The sequence below is a fragment of the Drosophila guanche genome, unplaced genomic scaffold (assembly GCF_900245975.1).
Source record: "Drosophila guanche unplaced genomic scaffold, DGUA_6, whole genome shotgun sequence".
NCBI classification, from domain to species: domain Eukaryota; kingdom Metazoa; phylum Arthropoda; class Insecta; order Diptera; family Drosophilidae; genus Drosophila; species Drosophila guanche.
The window spans coordinates 6,110,914-6,129,930 of NW_022995743.1; the positions used below are offsets into that span (position 1 = coordinate 6,110,914).

The following is a 19,017-nucleotide window of genomic DNA, read 5'->3' on the forward strand; positions in this document are numbered from 1 at the left end:
GACGCGACGATCGAGATTTTAGTTTAGTTTTAATTGCGCTCCAAAACGGTTCACTTCGCTTTTATTTTGGCTCGTCTCATCTCGCTGAAAATTTGTGGAACGGATCTCTAGTCAGTTTGTCTTTGGGGCAGGGGCAGCAACGTGAGCGCCGCGAGTGGGCGCCATTTAATAGCGAGACAAAACCAATTCCCATTTACAGGTAAAACTCAGGCCGCGTAATCATTTAATTAAGTTTGGGAAATTGTGCATGGAATGTCATCAGAATGTGTGGCAGATGTTGTCACAATATTAAATAGTTTTAATACTCACATTTCCATGTGTAATTTACGCAAATATAAATCTGCAGCTGACACTTTACCAAATGACAAATAAAAAACACAACAACAAAAACCCCCAATACTTAAGCCGCAGGCGTTAATTAAAAACCATAACGTGAACTGTTAAACAAGTGTACAAATGCATCACTCCAAAAAAACAAACATAAAAAAAGAATAAAAATTAAAAATGGCAAAAAGATAGCGGATAATAGTCGACTAGAAGGATACTCACAGTGGAAAATGATTTGTGGCTCACATTTTGGTAAACATTTCTTGGCCACTGTGCCACAAGTTCAGACAGAGAGAGAGAGAGAGAGAGAGGGAATCTCAGAGCCAAATAAGCGGGCAAAACGTAATGGAAATTCCTCATTGTTTGATTCAGGTGCAGACTTTGAGCGATAATTCGAGCATGCTAACGATGGCAATAATAATTCCGAACTTAATTGAATTATTCTCATTCATTGTGGCTGTGGCTGGAACTGGAACCTGCATGTGGGCTGGCATTTCGGCATTTCCAATCATGTCCCTGGCTCTGGATGTGCAGTTCCGAATCCGATTCAGATATCCTTGCCCTGCATTGCATTGCCCAAACATTTCCCGCAAATTAAACCGAAAAGGAAGTGCCGCTGTAGCCGCTGCAGAGTTGTGCACAGACAGAGAGCGAAATGGAAACGAAAAAGGATTTTATGCTAATTAAAATGTGCGTGGCAACGCCACAGTCGGAAGGCACAAAGTTGCCACTAGAAGATGGTAAAGTTTCAACTTACTGGGGCAGACTTTCAAGTGACCAAAGTGAAAACTTAAACTTGCCATCAACTAGAGTGAAGTTTTCGATTGATGACTCTGCCTTGATAATGGAATCGTGCTCTATAGATGGAGCGCTTAAATGAATGGAATGCCACAAAGCCAATAAATACAGATAGCGCCGCGCCACTTTGGTGACATGTTGAACAAAGAGTCATTGCTCTATGGCAGCAGCCAGAAGCAAACTGGCACCCAAACAGCCACCCACCGAACGCTGCACCCAGCTTCGTTTCGCTTCGCTTCGAATTTCCCTGCGATGGCTTTTGTGTCTGTTTCGGGCCTGAGGTCGCAGAAACTTATTAAAATGCGAAACGGAAACGTGAAATTGTAGGGCCAACAAACCACGCACACGTGAGTGGGTGCCGAGTGGGTGGATGCCGAGTGGGTGAGCCGTAACCATACCCCTTCAGTGCTCTGCAGCGGATTGTTAGCTCTCTCCTTGTCTCTCTGGGGCTTTCGTTGTCACCTGACACCCTGCCACCGTTCCGTTTCCCTTGGCAGAACTGGCCTCATCAAAAATTTGCGTCGTGCAGCATGTGGCAAATGTTTTTGTTAGTTTTTGTTTTGCTGTGGCTTCTGTTATATTAAATAAGTTATGATGATGCCGAGGCGAGAGACCCTCGGTGCATGTGGCTGGCTGCTGGTGCTCATTTGGCATAAATTACATTTGCCAACACGATGCAGACATAATTTTGTATTTAAGTTGCGGGGAACGGGGGAGGAGTCTGCTTGGAAATCGTTGGGGAAATTGCATCAGCCATAATGAATAGTTTCCCCCACAGGCATTTGCTGCTTTAATATTTAACAATTAATGCTCAAAAAACCCCTGCCTCCTGCCCCCCGTGGCATTGAGAGGAGTCTGAATGGAATTGCCATTTGCATTTGCATTATCATTTGCAAAGCCCTTCACTTGGGTTAAGTAAAAGGTGTTGTGCCAGCAGCTGTGACTGTGACTGTGACTGTGGCTGTGGCTGGCCCTGATTTAGGGCTAATTGGCACTGGGAGCGATGCTGTTAAGCGAAAAATTGCAGCCAATTGTAGCAATCGTTAGCCCCAATCGGCACTCCTCTGCCCGAGAAAGTGTCAAACATTTGCATTCAATCGAAAAAGTTAAGCATGTGTTCCACCCATTCCCAATGTTTTTGCGCTCACAGCAGTGGGTGGTAAGGGGGCTAAAGGGTTAGGGGTGGAGACCACAAAAAGAACCTAAAATGCAGCAAGCGCATGAAGCCCGAAACCGAAATTCCATTGAATTTTCTGCACTTGTCCACAAACACTCAGAGGCATGCCTGCCACCCCCTTGCCAGCCCCCTTGCCCACTTTTCCCACTCAATGGTAAGGGCGACAAGCTGAAAATAAGCAGCATTAAGAGCGGCAAAGCGAAAGTACTCGGTAAATACAGCAGAAATACAAGAGTGGCATGCACCCCGCCCTGCCTGCCTGCACTACGGGACAAAGAATGGCAATGGAAAGTGTATAAATATTTAAAGATTCATTCGGGTTGGAGGTGAGCTATTTCCAGGCATTCTGGTGCAACGATTTTTGTGCACAACTCGGGGGGGAGATGGTGGCTCAGTTGTCGCAGCAAGAAGAACATCATTACTATTGGCCATTTGGCAGTTTCATTTGCATTGGATTTCCTTGAAGAAATTCTGTCTGTGTCTGTCTGTGTCTGTGTGTGTCTGTGTGTGTGTGTATTGCGTATGTGGCATTTTCATTTCCGTTTCCGTGCACTTCTGCTTTGCATTGCAGCTCTGCCCACACACCCGCACACACAGTTGCTTGGCTGCCTTGGGATTATGGCTTTACACTTTGCACCAGTTGGACTCTAACCAGCTGCTCCTTCGACTTTTCCGAATTTCTTGCAGCATTGTTGCTGCAGCGCTGTGTGGCTGTAAAAAGGTAAAATTAGTTTCTTTACAGGTGCAGCTTCAGCCATGTGCATAAACCCAGACACAATGTTGCATGTAAGCCAAACGAATGTGTGTGTGGAATCAGAGTTTATGGTGCAGTTCTAAGCAAAGGTTAAAGTTTACTCCCCAAATATTTGGATTGATATTTTTGGAAGTTTTCCAATTATTTTATTCATAGTTTGGCACTTTATCTGTGTGGCCCATCAATCATCTGTTTGATTGATCTGCGTACACACTTTACAATGTTAACTAACAGGCGCTGCTCAATGGCAACTCTCTTAAGCTGTTGTTTCCAGCAGGCAGGGAAATTTTAGCAGTTTTAGTAACAGATGGTTAGCAGTAACAGAAAGGTGAGAAGGCTGTTGACTGCACAAATCACAGCAGCTGGAGCGGGGGGTGGGGGACTGTTATGTTCAGACATTAAAGTGCCAGCAGAAATGATTTTATTGAACAGGCTTTGATATACTTATGGGGGTGGGAATAAACATGCTCCTCCCCCAGCAACACTGACATCCTGCCCGCGCCGCACCCATTCATATTACTGTCATTTTTATTGGCCTCGAACTTCCGCGGGAGTAATGAAAACGTTTACGTTTGCATTACGCTTCTGCGCTTATTTTTATATGGCCCAATTTTAGGCCAAACTTTTGACGCACTCGTCCACATAAAACTCAGTGTCGCGTCAAAATAACTGGGCCACCAGGAAGTGTTGTCAGGGGGTTGCTGGTGGGGCAAACATATAGTCGACAGCCTCAGCCACAACACAAATTACTTACATTGGCCCTGCCCGCCCTGATGATATTATAAATTTATGATTGCCACAAGACCTTCTTCCAATTGATTTCTGTCTTATTCAATTTTAAATTACCTTCTGACTCCTGAAAATTTGTTAGAGCTCTGACAGAAAGCCCATGCATGGCCCATTAAGCTTGACCTAAAATATAAGCTGAATTTTGGATTAGTCGAGCGAGGCAGGCAGGAGAGCACGAATGGCTGCCGGATATGTTCCGGTTGCACACTCGACTCGACTTCTTTCTTTCCACAGTGCACAGAAACAATGGGGAGATCAACTATGAATAAGGTGAACAATGGCAAAGGACTTGTGACTGCTTGCAGGCGCAGGCTAGGAGAACACAGAGCAGAGGGAAGGATTGGGAAGTGATTGCTTTAAGGTCAAATTCATGCGTCATTTTACAGACATTTTTGCGGATACGTAAGTTTTGTGCACCAGTATGCTAATCGGTTTACTAGTTCATTTAGGGGGTTTCCTTTGGGGTCCTTTGGGGGTTTCCTGCTGCGAATTGAATTGTTCCCTGGGATTAGGGCATGGTAAATGCCTCTACAGTACCAGCTGGACCATGCCAGCACAGCTTTGAGTTTCGTATAAAAATATATCCTGGCCTTTAAAATGTATTTTCTGTTTTAAGTCTGAAATATGCTTCGTGCTTTGTCTCTGCTTCTCTCTTACTTTTTTGGTAGACAACTTTTCGCCGGCTTTCATTTTTAGTTCTTTGTTGCCAACTGCAGGGGGGGTGGCGCACGGGCACACGGCACACGGCGCACGACGCACGGCGCGCGTGTGTTGTGTCACGAAACAAAGTTCCTTTCGCACAAAGGACGATTGCGGCGCATTCATGCGCTCTCGGGTAAGGTGTGTGCTCGGGACTTTGATGCATTTGCAATCGCAGAATAATGAGAAAACTCTTTTACGATTGACTGTCAGCCAGTCAGGCAGTCATCCATCGACACAGTTTTAAATCGAATCAAGAGCTGAAAAAGAACCCGTGAGATAACCACGTGCCGCGCAGTTCATGTCTTTTTGCTGTGGCAGGGACACACTCTTGCGGTATTGTCCTTCGACTGAGCTGATTCTTACGACCACATCACGTCACGATTCAGTGCCAGCTTCAGTTTCAGTTCCAGTTCCAGTTCCAGCTGATGTGGATTCAATTGGGCGCAAAATCACGGGCAGCTACCGGCCCACACACAACTGCAGGCAAAAACACATCCTTAAACACATACATACATATGTGTGTGTGTGTGTGTGTACACGACAAACTGAAATGCAAAGCAGTTCCGACAGCCACAGATGCTGCAGAGAAAACTCCTGGAAATTGTTAAGAAAATTGGTTAATGGACGGGACTTCAACTTGCTAGATTGAGAGCCACATAAATCTGCATACCCAAAGTGGGTTTCACTTGTTTCTCGCAGTGTAGCTCTTCGACCTCAATTGGTTTCACCACTCATTTGTGTATTTTGACTTGGTTTGTTGGCTAATTAACGGCCGGAGTGGTCCAGTCCAGGGTCCAGCCCCCGTCTGACGATATAATTGATCTATAGTTAATTGCAGGACATTAATGCCCTGGCTTTACGCCACATGTGACGCCAGGAGCAAGAGTTGCTCGTTCCAGCCAATGGGCCATGAGAGTGTGCGAAATGTTGCGACTTTATTTGCCTTCTGTCAGCGCCATAAGTCAATGTTTTTGTTTAGCCTCCTTTTTTATTTGGCAGTGAGTGATTAGTGTGTGTGTGCTGTGTGTGTGTGCTGTGTGTGTGTGTGTGCCTGATGATTGTTGCTCCTTTTTTTTGTGCTGGCCTACAGCCAAATGTGTAAACAAGCAACTCAACATATGCCCAGAGTCCATTTATCAAATCCCAAACAAATGTAAAACAAATTTAAAGGAATACAAGCTGAAGTTTGAAATGTGAAGACTTATGGCCACATATATCGTTGAAATGTTCTGATATTTCAGCTGAAGTGTGTACTTATCCCCCACAAAACTGCAAATAGCAAGGCAAACAGCAAACCTCAGAGATTGGGGCAAAGTTTCACACTCTGCGAGACAGACTGAGGCACAATAATTTAACTAAATTACTGGTCAACACAGTGGAGTGCCCCCACATAAAACCAAAATCATTGTTATCAGCTCCCTGCCAGTAGAGGAGAGACACACTCTCTTTCACCCTCTCTCTCTCTCGCATTTTATATAAAGCCCAAAAATGTTCTTTAACGAGCCAACGTTGTGTCCTCGGGGCTTGGGTGCTGCTTTGTTTAATGCTCGGGAAGTGGCCTAGACAGCATTCAGAGTGTCGTTGGGGAAGGGAAAGGGAAAGGGAAAGGGTACGAGTGTGGGTTGCACATAAAAACACAAATGGTTGCCCATTTGGGCTGGTGACCATTTTGATGATTATATGCCAGATTTTCATTTAGTTGATGAACGATGATGCCCATGCTGACCCAACATTACACTGGACAGAAAACACCTCCCAGTGACCTGTACATTTTGCCTGCCTCTATGGGCTGTCAGCGCTTAAAGGATATCTTTTTGTGGTCAAAAAAGCTTCGAGTGCAATTTTGTGATGTGTAACTCATGCGGGTCTATTGGCATACACAAAGATGAATGTGAAATCCCATCAGCTGCAGTTGTGCATCACGGCGTATGATGAATGTGCTTGGGTGTGTGTGTATTTGAGTGTTCCGGTTAATGGCCTACCAAATTGATTTACAGCTTTGGTTGCGTTGCAATTAATTGCCCATCAGCCGCCCACGTTACAGGATTGCTTAGAGGCTGCAACGTTGATCAAAATCGGTTAATGAGGAAAATACAACTTTTTGGGGGCAATTAATTCCATTGAGCGTTCATGTAACGCCTCCAGGTAGCAGCTTTAGAATCAATTTTCAACGTGAAGCCAAGGGAATTTGCAGGGGCAAACAGCGGCAACCGGCAAAGGGAAAACATTTCAACTCAATCAGGCTGTAGAGAGCTCGCGATTTACATTACATCAAGACAACCGTGGGGTAAGAGCCTTCGGGGGGAGGGAGGTAGCTGTGAAGCCGCTCGGAAGATGGCAAACAGGCCTTTAACATTTTATCAAAGGTGTAAAATTTCATAAAGTGTCGTTGGCACAGCCCCAAAATCAAATGCAAACAAAGTCGAGAAAACGTTTTTGAGCCCATGGCACAGACACACAGGCAGCCATCGCCAACCCACCACTGAGCCACTGAACCATGGAGCTCTTCTGGGCGTAGACTGGCATAAATTGTAGGCTGCCAGGCTGCCAGGCGGCCAGGCGGCCAGACGGAGTGGGGTTCGTGCTGTGAGAATGCCTAAAGGATTATGTAAGTTGGCGACAATGGGCTGGAGGCTGAAGCACGACCAAATCCTATAACTGTCGGGACACGCGCATGGGCGTGGGCATTGGAGGGCGAGATTATTGGCCAAAGGGCGAAACAGAAACCGAACCGAAACCGAAACCGAAACCCCAAACACACACAGGAATAACTTAAAGCTGAATGTGAAGTTGATGGCCATCAAACAGCCATCCCAAAATGGAACCTTTAGTGCTGAAATGGAATGTGAATTTGAATTGGGCTGCCACCATTTATCCACACTGCACATCATCATTAATTACGAGTGACATTTGCTGTTGCATCAACGGAGATTCCATTTTAATTAGAGCAATTGGTCGGCCCGGGCCCTTAACCTTTGACAGAGGGACAGGCAGGCAGTACACAAAATAAAAGCATTCGTATTTACAGGACTTCCGCACTGCCATCAGCATGGCTCCCCCAAATAGCAACAACGAGGAGCTCGCTTTGGGCACAAGTGTGGTCCATGGCGATGGCGATGGCGATGGCGATGGCGGCAACATCATGGATGCAACGGAAGCTGCTGCCTCGAAAGTCAATCAGCAGCAGCAGTACGAGCCACAGGAACGTTTCATTATCACCCGAAATGTCGTTGTGATAGGCCTCGCCTTTATGATACACTTCACGGCCTTCCATGGCACATCGAATCTGCAGAGTTCGGTGAATGCGGACAAGGCACTGGGCACCACCACACTGGCCGTTATCTATGGCTCCCTGATATTATCGAATGTGTTCCTGCCCATGACTGTGATTAGGTGAGTAACCTCCACGTCAAACTCAAATAATTGCAAATCAACGCTTCTGCCACCGGTGGTGAGCGTAGAAGTTTATGGGTTATTGTCTGCCGGTTCATTTTTTATGTGGAATTTATGTAGATGTGACATGGCCCAAAAAGCGCAGTCAGAATACTGGGTCGGCGAGTTCATTTGACTGTTAAAATGTCAACAGGAAGTCGCAGGATTAGATACGATGCGGCACCCCACATCATGAACGCCCACGCTGCCGCCCAACCCCGTGCCATTTTGTTTCTGTCTGACATTTAAACAAATCGCTAATTTATAGCAAAAAACCCTCGCTGCGTCGCCTTGCTTGGCTTATTCGGGGCACGCGCCCGTTGGCCAGGCCTGCCCTTCTGCTGGGCATTACCAACTTTAATCAGTTGGCTCGATTTATTTAGATTTATGGGCTCTAGGCTCTGTCCTTGGCATGTCATTGGGTGTGGTGTGGGGTAAGGTGTGGTGACGCCTCCGAAAATAAATGACCGCCTGCTAAGCATGTGCCACAAAACACACTCTCCTTCACACACACACACACACACACACACATTTCACACTCCACTCTAATCAACAGTTGGTTTGGCTGCCGCTTGACCATGGCCCTGGCTCTGTTCGCCTACATGCCGTACATCGCAGCGCAGTTCTATCCCCGCTTCGAGACATTGATACCCGCCGCTTTGATGGTGGGATTTGGCGGCGGACCATTGTGGTGCTCCAAGTGCACTTACCTATCCACCGTGTCGGAGGCACTGACACAAGTGCGGGGCAACAAATCACGCAAGGATGTCAACACGGTCAAGTTCTTTGGGCTGTTCTTCATCTTCTATCAGATGGCGCAGGTGTGGGGTAATCTCATCTCCTCGTCGGTGCTCACGCTGAGTGGTCCGGCCAAGGGCGGCGCCGTCAATGGAAGTCTGGAGAGCAGTTCTACCGCCCTCAGCCAAGTGGGAGAGCTGTGCGGCGCTCGTTTCTGTCCGGGTGTGGGCGCAGAGGCCAATCCCAATCTGGTGCCACCCGCTCCCGAGCAGATCCAGCTGCTGAACTCCATTTTCCTTGCCTGCATGGCCGCTGCCGTCGTCATGATGATCTTTGGCGTTAGCTCACTAAAGCGGTAAGTCGTTGGCATGCTGGAAAGATTCCAAACTAATACTCGTACTCCTCCACAGCTATGGCGTCAAGCGTGGCGACACTGGGGACGGAATGTCCGGCCTGAAGCTGCTGACGGTAACAATTAATCTGCTGCGCAAGCGTCGCCAGATTTTGATGCTGCCCATCACCATGTTTATTGGACTGGAGGAGGCATTCCTGGCTGTGGATTTTACACGCTCTTTTGTCGCCTGCGGCTGGGGCATATCGAAGATTGGCTTTGCCATGATCTGCTTTGGCATTGCCAATGCCATTGCCGCGGGCATTGCCGGTGCTCTGGTGGAGCGCATTGGACGCATCACCCTGGCCGGACTCTGTGCTGTCCTGAATCTCTGTCTGCTGGCGTACATGTACTCGTGGGAGGCGCGAGAGGGCGACTACATTCGGTATTGTGCCTTTGCGGCCGTTTGGGGCATCTGCGATGGCGTCTGGTTGGTTGTTGTCAATGGTAAGTGGAAAGCTTTGCGCAAAAGCTAACAGCTGCTAAATGAGGATTTTCTGATTGCAGCTTTTTATGGCATCCTGTTCCCGAACCATCTGATTGCGGCCTACAGCAATTTTCGACTGTGGGAGAGCACGGGTTCGGTTATCGGCTATGTGATCAGTTCACAGCTTTGCACCTCCACCAAACTGGTGATTCTGATGTGCGTCATGCTGGTGGGTTGTGTGGGGTGAGTTTTCAATTTTGAATGGCAGTTTGAAAAGTTTACAATCGTTTATCTTTCCAGCTACGGTCTGATTGAATACCGCGTCTGGCAAAAGCAAAAGAATCTGGAGATCATGCTGAGCGATTGATTGATTCTTTGATTGATTGATTGATTGTTGAAGTCCTGCCCTTTTTCTTGCCAAGAAAATGTTGCCGTTTGTGATATTGCCAATAGTAGATAGATTTTATGATACATCAGTTTTAGGTTGTAGATAGGAATTCCAAGAATCGAAAGCGACAGCCAGCTGCTCCACAAATTTGTCTTATCAACTTTATTGGGCTTGACCTTTTGAGGTCCACGTTCCCACCCTGGGAGCTTGAATGTCTGACCATATGGCCATACATTTCAGCGTTGAAAATAACATAAAAATGTAATTAAAAAACATTTGTAATCATAATATGCCAGCTTCGACTATAAAAACCCAGATCTTGGTTTGTCTTCAACAAGATGCAAGCCCTAAGGATTCTTCTGCTGCTGGCAGTACTCTTGACGATTGCTCGTCGCGGGCAGGCACAGTGCGTCGCCCACGGTTGTCAGAGTGGAGAGGGGACGTGATTGCGAATATCAGTGCATGCATCATTGTCTCTACTTGAATGGTAATAACTGCCAGTGCGGACGCTTTGAGACCATATCCAGGGGAGCCTGTATGTGCTCGTGCATTTGTTAAGCGAATAATTTTGTAAAAGAGTTGTGGGAGCGTTTCAGTCTTTTCAGTTTCATTCTTGAATAAAAATCCTCATTCGACCCAAATCCCTTAAATAAAATATACGTTTTTTAATAATCTGTTTTTATTACAATCATTTAAATATTTGTTCAGTTGTGGCTGTTGTTGTTGTTGTTGTTTGTTTTCTTGCTGTGTACCATTTTAATTTCGTATTTGAAATATGTCTTTTTTTTGCTTTTGTTTTTCTTTCTTGTTTTTTTTCCATTCATTATTATTTGTTGTTTCTTTTCGTACATAATTTTAGATCGCTACACGAATTGTCTTAGTCTAAACTGTTTCTGCTGCGTTTCCTTGCTAGTGTGTACTGCCATTAAATTTTCATAGTTTTTTGTTTTTATTTTTTGGGAGTTGACTAAACGCTAGGTAGAGGGCTCTATAAATTTGCTTATGAGTGGGTGATCGAAATAAAATGAACCTTCGTATACGAGTTAAATGTAAGAGACAACGCATTAAATGCAAGTATTTATTTTTACTCATCTAAAGAAGAGTTTCCTTTTCCATATCCATATCCATTTCGTTTTCCTTTTCTTCCTTATGTATGTAGATCCATGCAGTTTTGGTTGAAATTGTTTTTATTTATGCGTATTAAACGTGTCTTTTGTTGTTGTTTGCTTTCTGGAATGGCACATCAATTAAAATTTGGCCTAAAAACTGCGCAAAGTCTGCTCGCGGGGGACATCACGACTAACTTTAGGCTATTTGGGATACGATTAAGTTTAGATTATACATTTAGGTATGCTTAAATATTCAATTCGATTGGTTTCTCGGGGTTGTGTGTGGGATCGTATGATAAATGCGATGACACATTATTACTTTACATGGCCTATGCTAAACTCTACGAGGGGTGGGGCAAGGGCTTACAATTAACGCACACACACACACACACACACACGCACACACATTACAGTCAGTCACACACATACATATACATTATAGCTATGTACAGAGGGGGGGGCGTGCTATTTACACGGGCTGCTCCTCCTGCGCCTAGACCATGCCCTTGGACATCATGCGCACAGTGTTCTTGAGTGCCTGCCGCTTGTTGCAGAACCAAATGCGTATAACCTCACGCTCGTAGCCCAGCTGATGGGCGAGGCCAGTGATCTCCGTGCCTGCAGTTGGGATATACCATAATCAGTGATAGGTCCGATGGTGGAAAAGTGTGTGCTTCGGTGAAAGTTACCACTCACCCGATGGATGCGTATTGCGCTCAAAGTGCGCATTGAGCAGCTCCAGGGCCTGCGGTGTGAAGGAGGTGCGCCGCTTGCGCTTCTTCGACGGCTCCACGCCAATGTAGTCCGTGAGATGATTCTGCCCGGACTTGTAACGGTTCCAGTGACTGCTTGAAGGCGAAACAAGAGAGAGAAAGAAATGATATTTAGTTAAGCTTCGCCTTGCGTGTGTGTTGACGTCGCGTTGGAACTGCCTCCATACTCTCACCTCTCTTCGGCCTCCTTCATCCAGCGCTCCAGCACTGGCTTGATCTTCTGCGCGCTCTTTGGTGTAATGTCCAGCTTCTCGAACCTGCGTTGTGGTTTTGAGTTTTGAGTAGTGGTGGAGTTGGATTAGTGAATGGAACTTGCAACTCAGTGCGAGCGGCTCTCTCTCGTACAAAGTAATGTAAAACGAAACGTAACTAAAGTGCCAGGACATTGTCAATTAGCATTCCTTCTTCTTTTTTTTTTTGGTTTTTTTGGTGTGGGAGAGTAAACTCCCTTTAGCCGATCTTTAGCTTTGTTCATTTGTTCAAATTCTGAAACTCGAATTACCCTGCTCGTTGGCAATGCCCTGGGCCAATTCCATGTTTAATTTTATTTTATTTTCTTCTTTTTTTTTTGCAAATAAAGCGATAAACAAAACGAAATATATGGCAAAAATGAATAGTTTATAATGAGAGCGATGCTCTGGCACTTTAGTTAGGTTTCTCTTTACACACACACACACATTCAGCACACACACACACACACACACTCGGAGCATCAATGTCACACATACATGTTCTGTTGCTGCGTCGATAGTTGGGCGGCGTACATCTGCGCAGCGAGTGCACTGCTTGCATTCGATAGTTGACATTCGATAGTTGCGGGGGGACATATTCGATATGGTGGCGGTGAGAGAGAGAGAGTTAGATAGAGTTGGCGTTTGATTCAGAACAAAAAATTAAAACAAATACAAATAAAAGAAAAAATTAAATTTTAGCATTAAATTTGTCGGGTGGTTTCTGTTACTGTTTTGATATACATTTTCTTTTTGTTTTTCGTTTTTCTTGTGGTTAAAATTTTCGTCTGGGCTCGCTCGGTTAGAAAATGTCCTGGCACTCTGACAAAATTGTTATTCCAGAAAATGACGAAACGAAAACTCAATAAAGTTAACAAATAATCTTGACTTGAAGAGAAAATTATAAGGGGCGGGAGAAAGTGTTTCAAAAAATATTTCTGTATTTTGATTTCTTTTTGTTAAATTTTGTTTGACTAAACTCCGATCGTTTTTTTTTTTAGTTTTTTGAGCACTTAAAATACAAAAACCTCGACGGCAAACAGTTTGGTAAATGTTTTGTTGGATAGATCCTTAGATTCTCTTCGGGTGTGCACGTCCTTGCATAGCTCACCTGCATATGGCACTCTGACTGTAGGCGGGTCCCTCGGTCACCGACAGCGCCTGCCCCACTTGGGTCTGGGTGAGGCCCAGCGACAGGCGTCGCAGCTTAAAGGCCTTGGCAAACTCCTTGATTTCGTCCAGGTCGATGCCGTCGACCACATTGGTGGTGGCCTGGTTGATGGTCGGCTCATCTGTGTGCCGCAATACGCAAAACGAGAGATTCCAATTAGTGCATGCCAGCGGGGCAGGTGGGTGGGTGGTTGGGTGCAGGAGTAGGCACTTAGGTCTCGATACTAAACGGTAAATCTACTGCTAAGCCTTGCTGCTGCTAGTCGAGCCACTGCCAATGACAGCATAAATTGCTGCCGTGTCGAGAGTCTTGCGAGTAATTACAGTTAATTGCGGTAATTGCAAAATATTATTACACTGCAATTGGCCCAGACCCAGAGCCAGACCCAGAGGCAGAGCCAGAGCCAGACCCCATGGCCAGGTAACTCAGTTACAGGATGAGTACGGAGTACTCTTTGCCAAGTTGTTCTTGTCTATTAGGGAAAGTGCGAAAACTTATTGCCTTTATCTGCTTAATTTGTTTGCCTGGAGAGCGGGTAGCAAGCAATCAGAGTAGGAGACTTCAGCGAACAAACTACTCGACTAGAATTTTGATTTATTTATTAATGATATGCAAGAAGCAAGAGACAACGATGCCTGCCATGTGTCTGAAAGAGCTGCAAGGATGGGGAAACAGCAGCAGCCAGATGCAACGACAGCCTGACTGCTGCTGGTGCTTTAGCGGTAATTAAGATGCGAGAATGGATTGAAGGAGGAGCAGGCAGCCAGGCAGCCAGGCAGCATCCTTTGCTTTTGCCTTGCCGTAACTCAAGCTGTCGTCGCAGCTTTGGCTGCTTTCTGTTGCTCCTTGTTGTTTGGCTTCGAGAGTGAAATATGTCATTAAATGCGGAAAACATCTTAAGTTTTTGTATGCATCAATTAGTAGTAATTAAGCCGCATATTGTCTGCAATTTGTATGCGCAAACGATCCGTTGTAGCAATCGAGACGGCTCTAGGTCCCCCAGTCCCAGTCCCAGTCCCAGTCCCAAGCTTCATCCTGATGGCCTGCCTCTAATGGGTGCCAGGGGTTTGACTTGTTTTCCTAGTTGTTGCTGCTGCCTCTGATGCTTGTGCCGATTGCATTTTTAATGCAGCTAAAACTTTCAATTAAGGCTTTGTGTGGAGGAGGGTGTGGATGGAGCGCCTCCAATCTAATCAATTCAATATTCTCAACACCCAGAGACTTGCCAGCCATAATCCGGGCCCCAGCTAATCCCAAATTAGTTGCGACAGGACACAGTTTTATAACTCAGCCTCCAGCTCGGAGGCAGCCTTTTGTCTCTCCGTGCTCGTGTGTCTGCGCTTCGCCTAATCCAATGCCAGATGCAGAGCGTGACAACGTCAACGCTGCTGCTAATTTGGCCAACACTTTGCTTTCCGTCTGACATCTCGCAACTTTTTGGGCCATGCACTCGCACAAGTTTTGTTTTGGTTGCTCACCTAATCCCCGTGCAGATTCCCTTCCCTCTGGCATCAATTATGAATCTCCCTACCCAAATGTCTTGAGAAGTCGTGTAAATGCACAGCAAAACTTTGACGCTCACACGCGGCTAAAGGCAAGGCTTGAGGTTGATTTTCTTTTGCAAAATTACATAAAATGCAGTCAAGTTTGTTTTGGGCTGGCTTTTTGCCACTGCCTAAAACTCTACCAGCTACAAAGTTCGCCTCTTTCGTTAATTAATGTTGGGCCAAGAGTTTTTGGCGCCCTTGCTCATATCATTCATACGCCACGTTGCACACAGCGGAGTGCAGCAGCGGCAGGCAGGCACTTGAAACATCTAAACATCAAATCAGGCCAATTATAGGAGCTCTAGCAGCTGCCACTTCAATTTAACACTCGGGTTCGGGGCTATTCACGTTGAAGGATGCAACTGCCACGAGACTTGGCTGGACCCAATAAATTTAATGCTAAGCTAACTTATGAATACATTTTGAGTGTGGAACATAGAAAGAGTCGATCTTTACTCACTCGGTGAATCCATCAGCAGATCGTTGTCGTTGTCATTGGCATTGGGCGACATTTGTGGCGGCTCGCTGCGCGACGATGGACTCAGCTTGAGGGGCTGCATCAGATTGGCACTCGATGTGGATGGCCCCGGGCCGGGTGAGTCCTCACGCGGCGAGGCAGATGAGGCACGCGTTGCCGTAGCCGTCGGCGGACCCAGGGACTTGGTGATGGTCAGCTCGCCATTGGAGGCATTGAGTCTGCATTGGAGGGACACATTTTAGCTTTGGGAATTCCTTTAAAGAGTTTCCTTCGCTCACCTGCTGATGCTGCTAAGTACATTGGCCGTGGAGCTGGCGGCCGCTGCTGATGCTGCCGTCCCACAGCTGGTCGATGTGGCGCCCACCGAGCCGGCGCTCAGGCTTGGTCCATTGCCCAGATAATCCCGCTCCAGGCGTGGCGATGTGCCCATATTGAGTGGGTGTCCGGGCGGCGAATGTGTCCGGAACAGCGGTGATGTGTAGCCTCTATCGTTGGTGCTGTTGGCGCTGCTCGCCGATGTGGAGGTCGGTGGCGTCAGTCTGCCCGCGGGCATGCTGCCACCCACTCGCTCATGCGTCAGATGATGCGGCACTCCGCCCGAGCTGGACGAGACGCTGGCCCGCGTGGCCGTAGCCGTCGGAGTGTGCGAACGTCTCTCATGTCGCTCGTGGCGGTCGTGTCGCTCGAGTCGATCATGCCGCTCGTGCCGGTCGTGTCGATCGTGCCGCTCGTGATGATGGCTGAGATTCATGCCGGTCGAGGAGGCGCCACTGGCGGACATCCGGCCGGGACTGTGCTTGGGGGAGACCACACGCAGACTGTGCCCAAAGTGATGGCGTGCCAGGGCAGCGGCTGGCGGCGGTATCGGCGGCGAGCTGCTCGAACTCAGCTCCAGCGGTTTCAGATCCATCTGTGGCGCCGTCAGCTCGTCCGGATGCCGCAGGCTGATCTGTGGATGCGAGGAGGAGACCGCTGCGGATCCCTGCGGTGGCAGATGATGGTGCAGATGCGTCTGCGTCTCCGGTTTGATGTGGAGTTGCTGCTGCAGCAGAAATGCAGCGCCAGGCGGTGGTGGAGGCGGACCCTTAGAAGGCAAACCCGGACTGCCGCCGCCAGGCGAGCCTGCTGGTGGTGTACGCTCCGCTGAGCGTCGCAGATCCGCGGCCAAATGGGCATGTGGCAGGTGACCAATTGCCGCTGCAGCAGCCATTTGGTGTTCCCGTTCGCGCTCACGTTCCCTCTCCCGTTCTCGTTCCCTTTCCCGCTGCTGCTGCGCCTGCTGTTGCTGCTGCTGCTGCTGATGGTTGGCCGCCGCTGCGGCAAAGAGCTCTGGATGCAGCGCCGTCAGTAGCTGCTGCACGCCCGTCGAGAACAGATTGGGCTTGAGTAAATTCGTGGGTGTCTGTGCCAGTTGGGGCAACGCTGTGGCATGCTGCAGTGCAGCCAGCGATGGTGGCAGCAAGTCCCTCTGCTGTTCCCGCTGCTGTTCCCGCTGCTGTTCCCGCTGCTGCTGCTGCTGCTGGTAGCTGGCGTAGGCGCCAAAAGCATTGGGCAGAAACTGCTCCGTGGTGGGTATCTGCGGACTCACGGGAATCGTGAGTATCGTCTGCACGGCAATACCTATCAGGGGGAGGGGAATGTGTTAGTTATTTTGTAAATATTTCACGGCAGGAAATTGAAAGTTTCCCTCTAATCGCTTTAGCGAGTCCTTTTTTGTGGCCCCTCCCGTGCAAAAGTCAAATCAAGTCAACTACGATATTGATGGAGCACACGGACAGACAGGAACACACACAAACACACACACACACACAACTATAAGTAGTCCTTACCTTGCGCTGTGGGTATGAGCAGCTGTGCCCCTTGCACACCCTGCACCAGCTGCCCGGAGGCGAGTATCAGTTGCGGCATTTGGGCGCTGGCTGGTGGCGCCTGTAGGGCTGGCGGTGGCGATGCGGTCGCCGCAGCCAGCACATTTGCCAGCGATGTGGCATTGAGGGCGTGCGGGGAGCTGCTGCTGCTGGGATTATCCGGATGCTGGCTGGAGGAGGAGGCATTGCCGCCACCCGAGCCAGAGCCGGAGCCCGTGCCGCAGCCCGAGGCGGAGTTGGAGTTGGTGTTGCCGCCGCCGCCGCCGCCGTTGGCCTTTGACGTCTTGTTCTTGCTGCCATTGTGGCAGCTGCTGTGGGGTGGCGTGCCCCCCGCTGCCGCTGCCGTTGCTGATGTGGCTGCTGCAGCAGCTGCTGCTGCTGCCACAGGCTCAGCACCACCGACGCTTAGATTCAACGGCGAATTGAACACGGAGGCAGCTAAGCCCTGAAGACTTGCCAGTGCAGCGGCCGTGGCAGCCGGATGATGATGATGATGCCCATGATGTGGATGTGTATGAGGATGTTGCTGCTGCTGCTGTTGCTGCTGCTGCTGTTGCTGTTGCTGTTGCTGCTGCTGCAGCGTGGCCAAATTTTGTAATTTTTGCAAATTTATCATGTCTTGCACTGGAGGAGATTTAGAAGCAAAAGTCACACACAAAATGTTGTCATTAGTTTTTTGGGTAGCTAAAACTCTTTGTCAAAGAGGGGTGGGGCGGGGAGAGGACACGGGAATGAACACTAATTGCCAGTTTACTCTTGGTTGGCTTTAGAGCGGGGGTTGTGGGTTGGGTTTATAAATGATTGCCTCAGAGTTGGAAAGCTGCAGCTCAGTAGTTAAAGCAAAACAAGCGCACAAATGTCCGCAAATTGTTCAACAAAAAGGGGACAATTTTTTGGAAAAATAAAGGGTTTCCCCTCTCTTCCGGCTGCGCGCTTTCCATCTCGGACTGTCGGGATTGTGTTTGGGTTTTTGGCTTTCGATATGTACTCACTAGTTCCGTTCAGATGCGCCGCAAAGGCCTTGGCTTGGGCCTGCTCCTCGTGCCGTAGACGCAACGCCTCCGCTGCCTGCTCCTCGGCATCGACATCGGCATCGGCATCGCCATCGGCATCCCCATCTGCATCGGCATCGTCCGCATCCTCATCCGCATCGAGTTGCATGGGCAGCGGCATGGGCAGGGGCAGGGCCAGTGGCGAAGTGGGCTGCTGGTTGGCCAGGGAGGCAGCCTTGGCAGCCAGATTCTTGTAGAATTCCAGCTCCTTGACGTGATCCTTGGTGTCGTAGGGGGAGTGGGAATGGGAATGGGAATGGGAATGGGAATGGTGGGAGTGTGGCGGGGGCGAGAGCAGGGCGTGTACGTCCGTGATTTCCATATCATCATCGATATTGTTGTTGTTGTTGTTGTTGCTGCCACTGTTGCTGTGGTGGTTGTGGTGGTGGTGGTGCAGGGAGTGGCCGCTCGGCGAATGGATCTTGTGGCAATTGATCTCCTTGTCAAAGTCCTGCAAAATGGAACAAACATTTCATTATTGTAATTAATTGTTACACCTTGTGTGTGTGTGTGGGTGTGTGTGTGTGGCATGCCACATTTAATGTAAATATATTTTGTGTACACTTCCAACCCCAACCACTGAGCAACTGCGAGCAAATCACACTCATTGGGAATTTCACTGGCTAAAATTCAATTATATATTTTCATAATTAATGCATTGTCCATTGTTTGGCACTCAGCCCCTTAGCCGTATTGTTTGCTGATTGGATTATTGGCTGACACTTTCGCACTCGTATTACATTTCATTTGTGTCAATTGCGGCACAGGACATTCACACACACACACACACAGAGAAGGAGAGGCGCGTTAATAAGTTAATTTAATTTCTGTTGTAATTGTCAGCGCACTTGCATTGTTTGTTGGCA

General features: G+C 48.0%; 2 protein-coding genes across 9 annotated transcripts in view; one reads left to right on the forward strand and one right to left on the reverse strand.

Annotated features, from left to right (window-relative positions):
* Positions 1 to 28: 28 nt before the first annotated feature.
* Positions 29 to 10,042, forward strand: LOC117578789 (UNC93-like protein). Its single transcript, XM_034264510.1, has 6 exons — positions 29 to 199; positions 7,576 to 7,940; positions 8,536 to 9,072; positions 9,128 to 9,555; positions 9,616 to 9,778; positions 9,836 to 10,042. Exons 2-6 carry the CDS (start codon positions 7,597 to 7,599, stop codon positions 9,900 to 9,902), a joined length of 1,539 nt encoding a protein of 512 aa, XP_034120401.1. The 5' UTR covers positions 29 to 199; positions 7,576 to 7,596; the 3' UTR covers positions 9,903 to 10,042.
* A 1,049-nt stretch (positions 10,043 to 11,091) lies between these two features.
* LOC117578787 (alpha-protein kinase 1) overlaps positions 11,092 to 19,017 on the reverse strand; it is a 62,619-nt gene continuing 54,693 nt past the window's right edge. For 2 of the 8 annotated variants that reach the window (XM_034264505.1, XM_034264501.1), the window contains 9 exons: positions 18,092 to 18,602; positions 17,061 to 17,723; positions 15,510 to 16,851; positions 15,214 to 15,449; positions 13,147 to 13,327; positions 12,534 to 12,590; positions 11,979 to 12,062; positions 11,729 to 11,880; positions 11,467 to 11,650 (listed from right to left, as the gene is read on the reverse strand). In XM_034264505.1, coding sequence (XP_034120396.1) covers positions 11,526 to 11,650; positions 11,729 to 11,880; positions 11,979 to 12,062; positions 12,534 to 12,590; positions 13,147 to 13,327; positions 15,214 to 15,449; positions 15,510 to 16,851; positions 17,061 to 17,723; positions 18,092 to 18,602 — 3,351 coding nt within the window. In that variant the 3' untranslated portion in view covers positions 11,467 to 11,525. Of the gene's footprint in view, positions 11,651 to 11,728; positions 11,881 to 11,978; positions 12,063 to 12,533; positions 12,591 to 13,146; positions 13,328 to 15,213; positions 15,450 to 15,509; positions 16,852 to 17,060; positions 17,724 to 18,091; positions 18,603 to 19,017 lie in introns of all 8 variants that reach the window. The other 6 variants (XM_034264503.1, XM_034264504.1, XM_034264502.1 and 3 more) reach the window with 6 other exon arrangements.

What these genes read in the sequence shown, in the direction of transcription:
- LOC117578789 (XM_034264510.1), top strand. Translation starts at nt 7,597, where the DNA reads ATGGCTCCCCCAAATAGCAACAACGAGGAGCTCGCTTTGGGCACAAGT. An exon ending in GGCGTTAGCTCACTAAAGCG is followed by an intron (nt 9,073 to 9,127) that starts GTAAGTCGTTGG and finishes ACTCCTCCACAG; the next exon opens with CTATGGCGTCAAGCGTGGCG. An exon ending in ATGCTGGTGGGTTGTGTGGG is followed by an intron (nt 9,779 to 9,835) that starts GTGAGTTTTCAA and finishes TTATCTTTCCAG; the next exon opens with CTACGGTCTGATTGAATACC.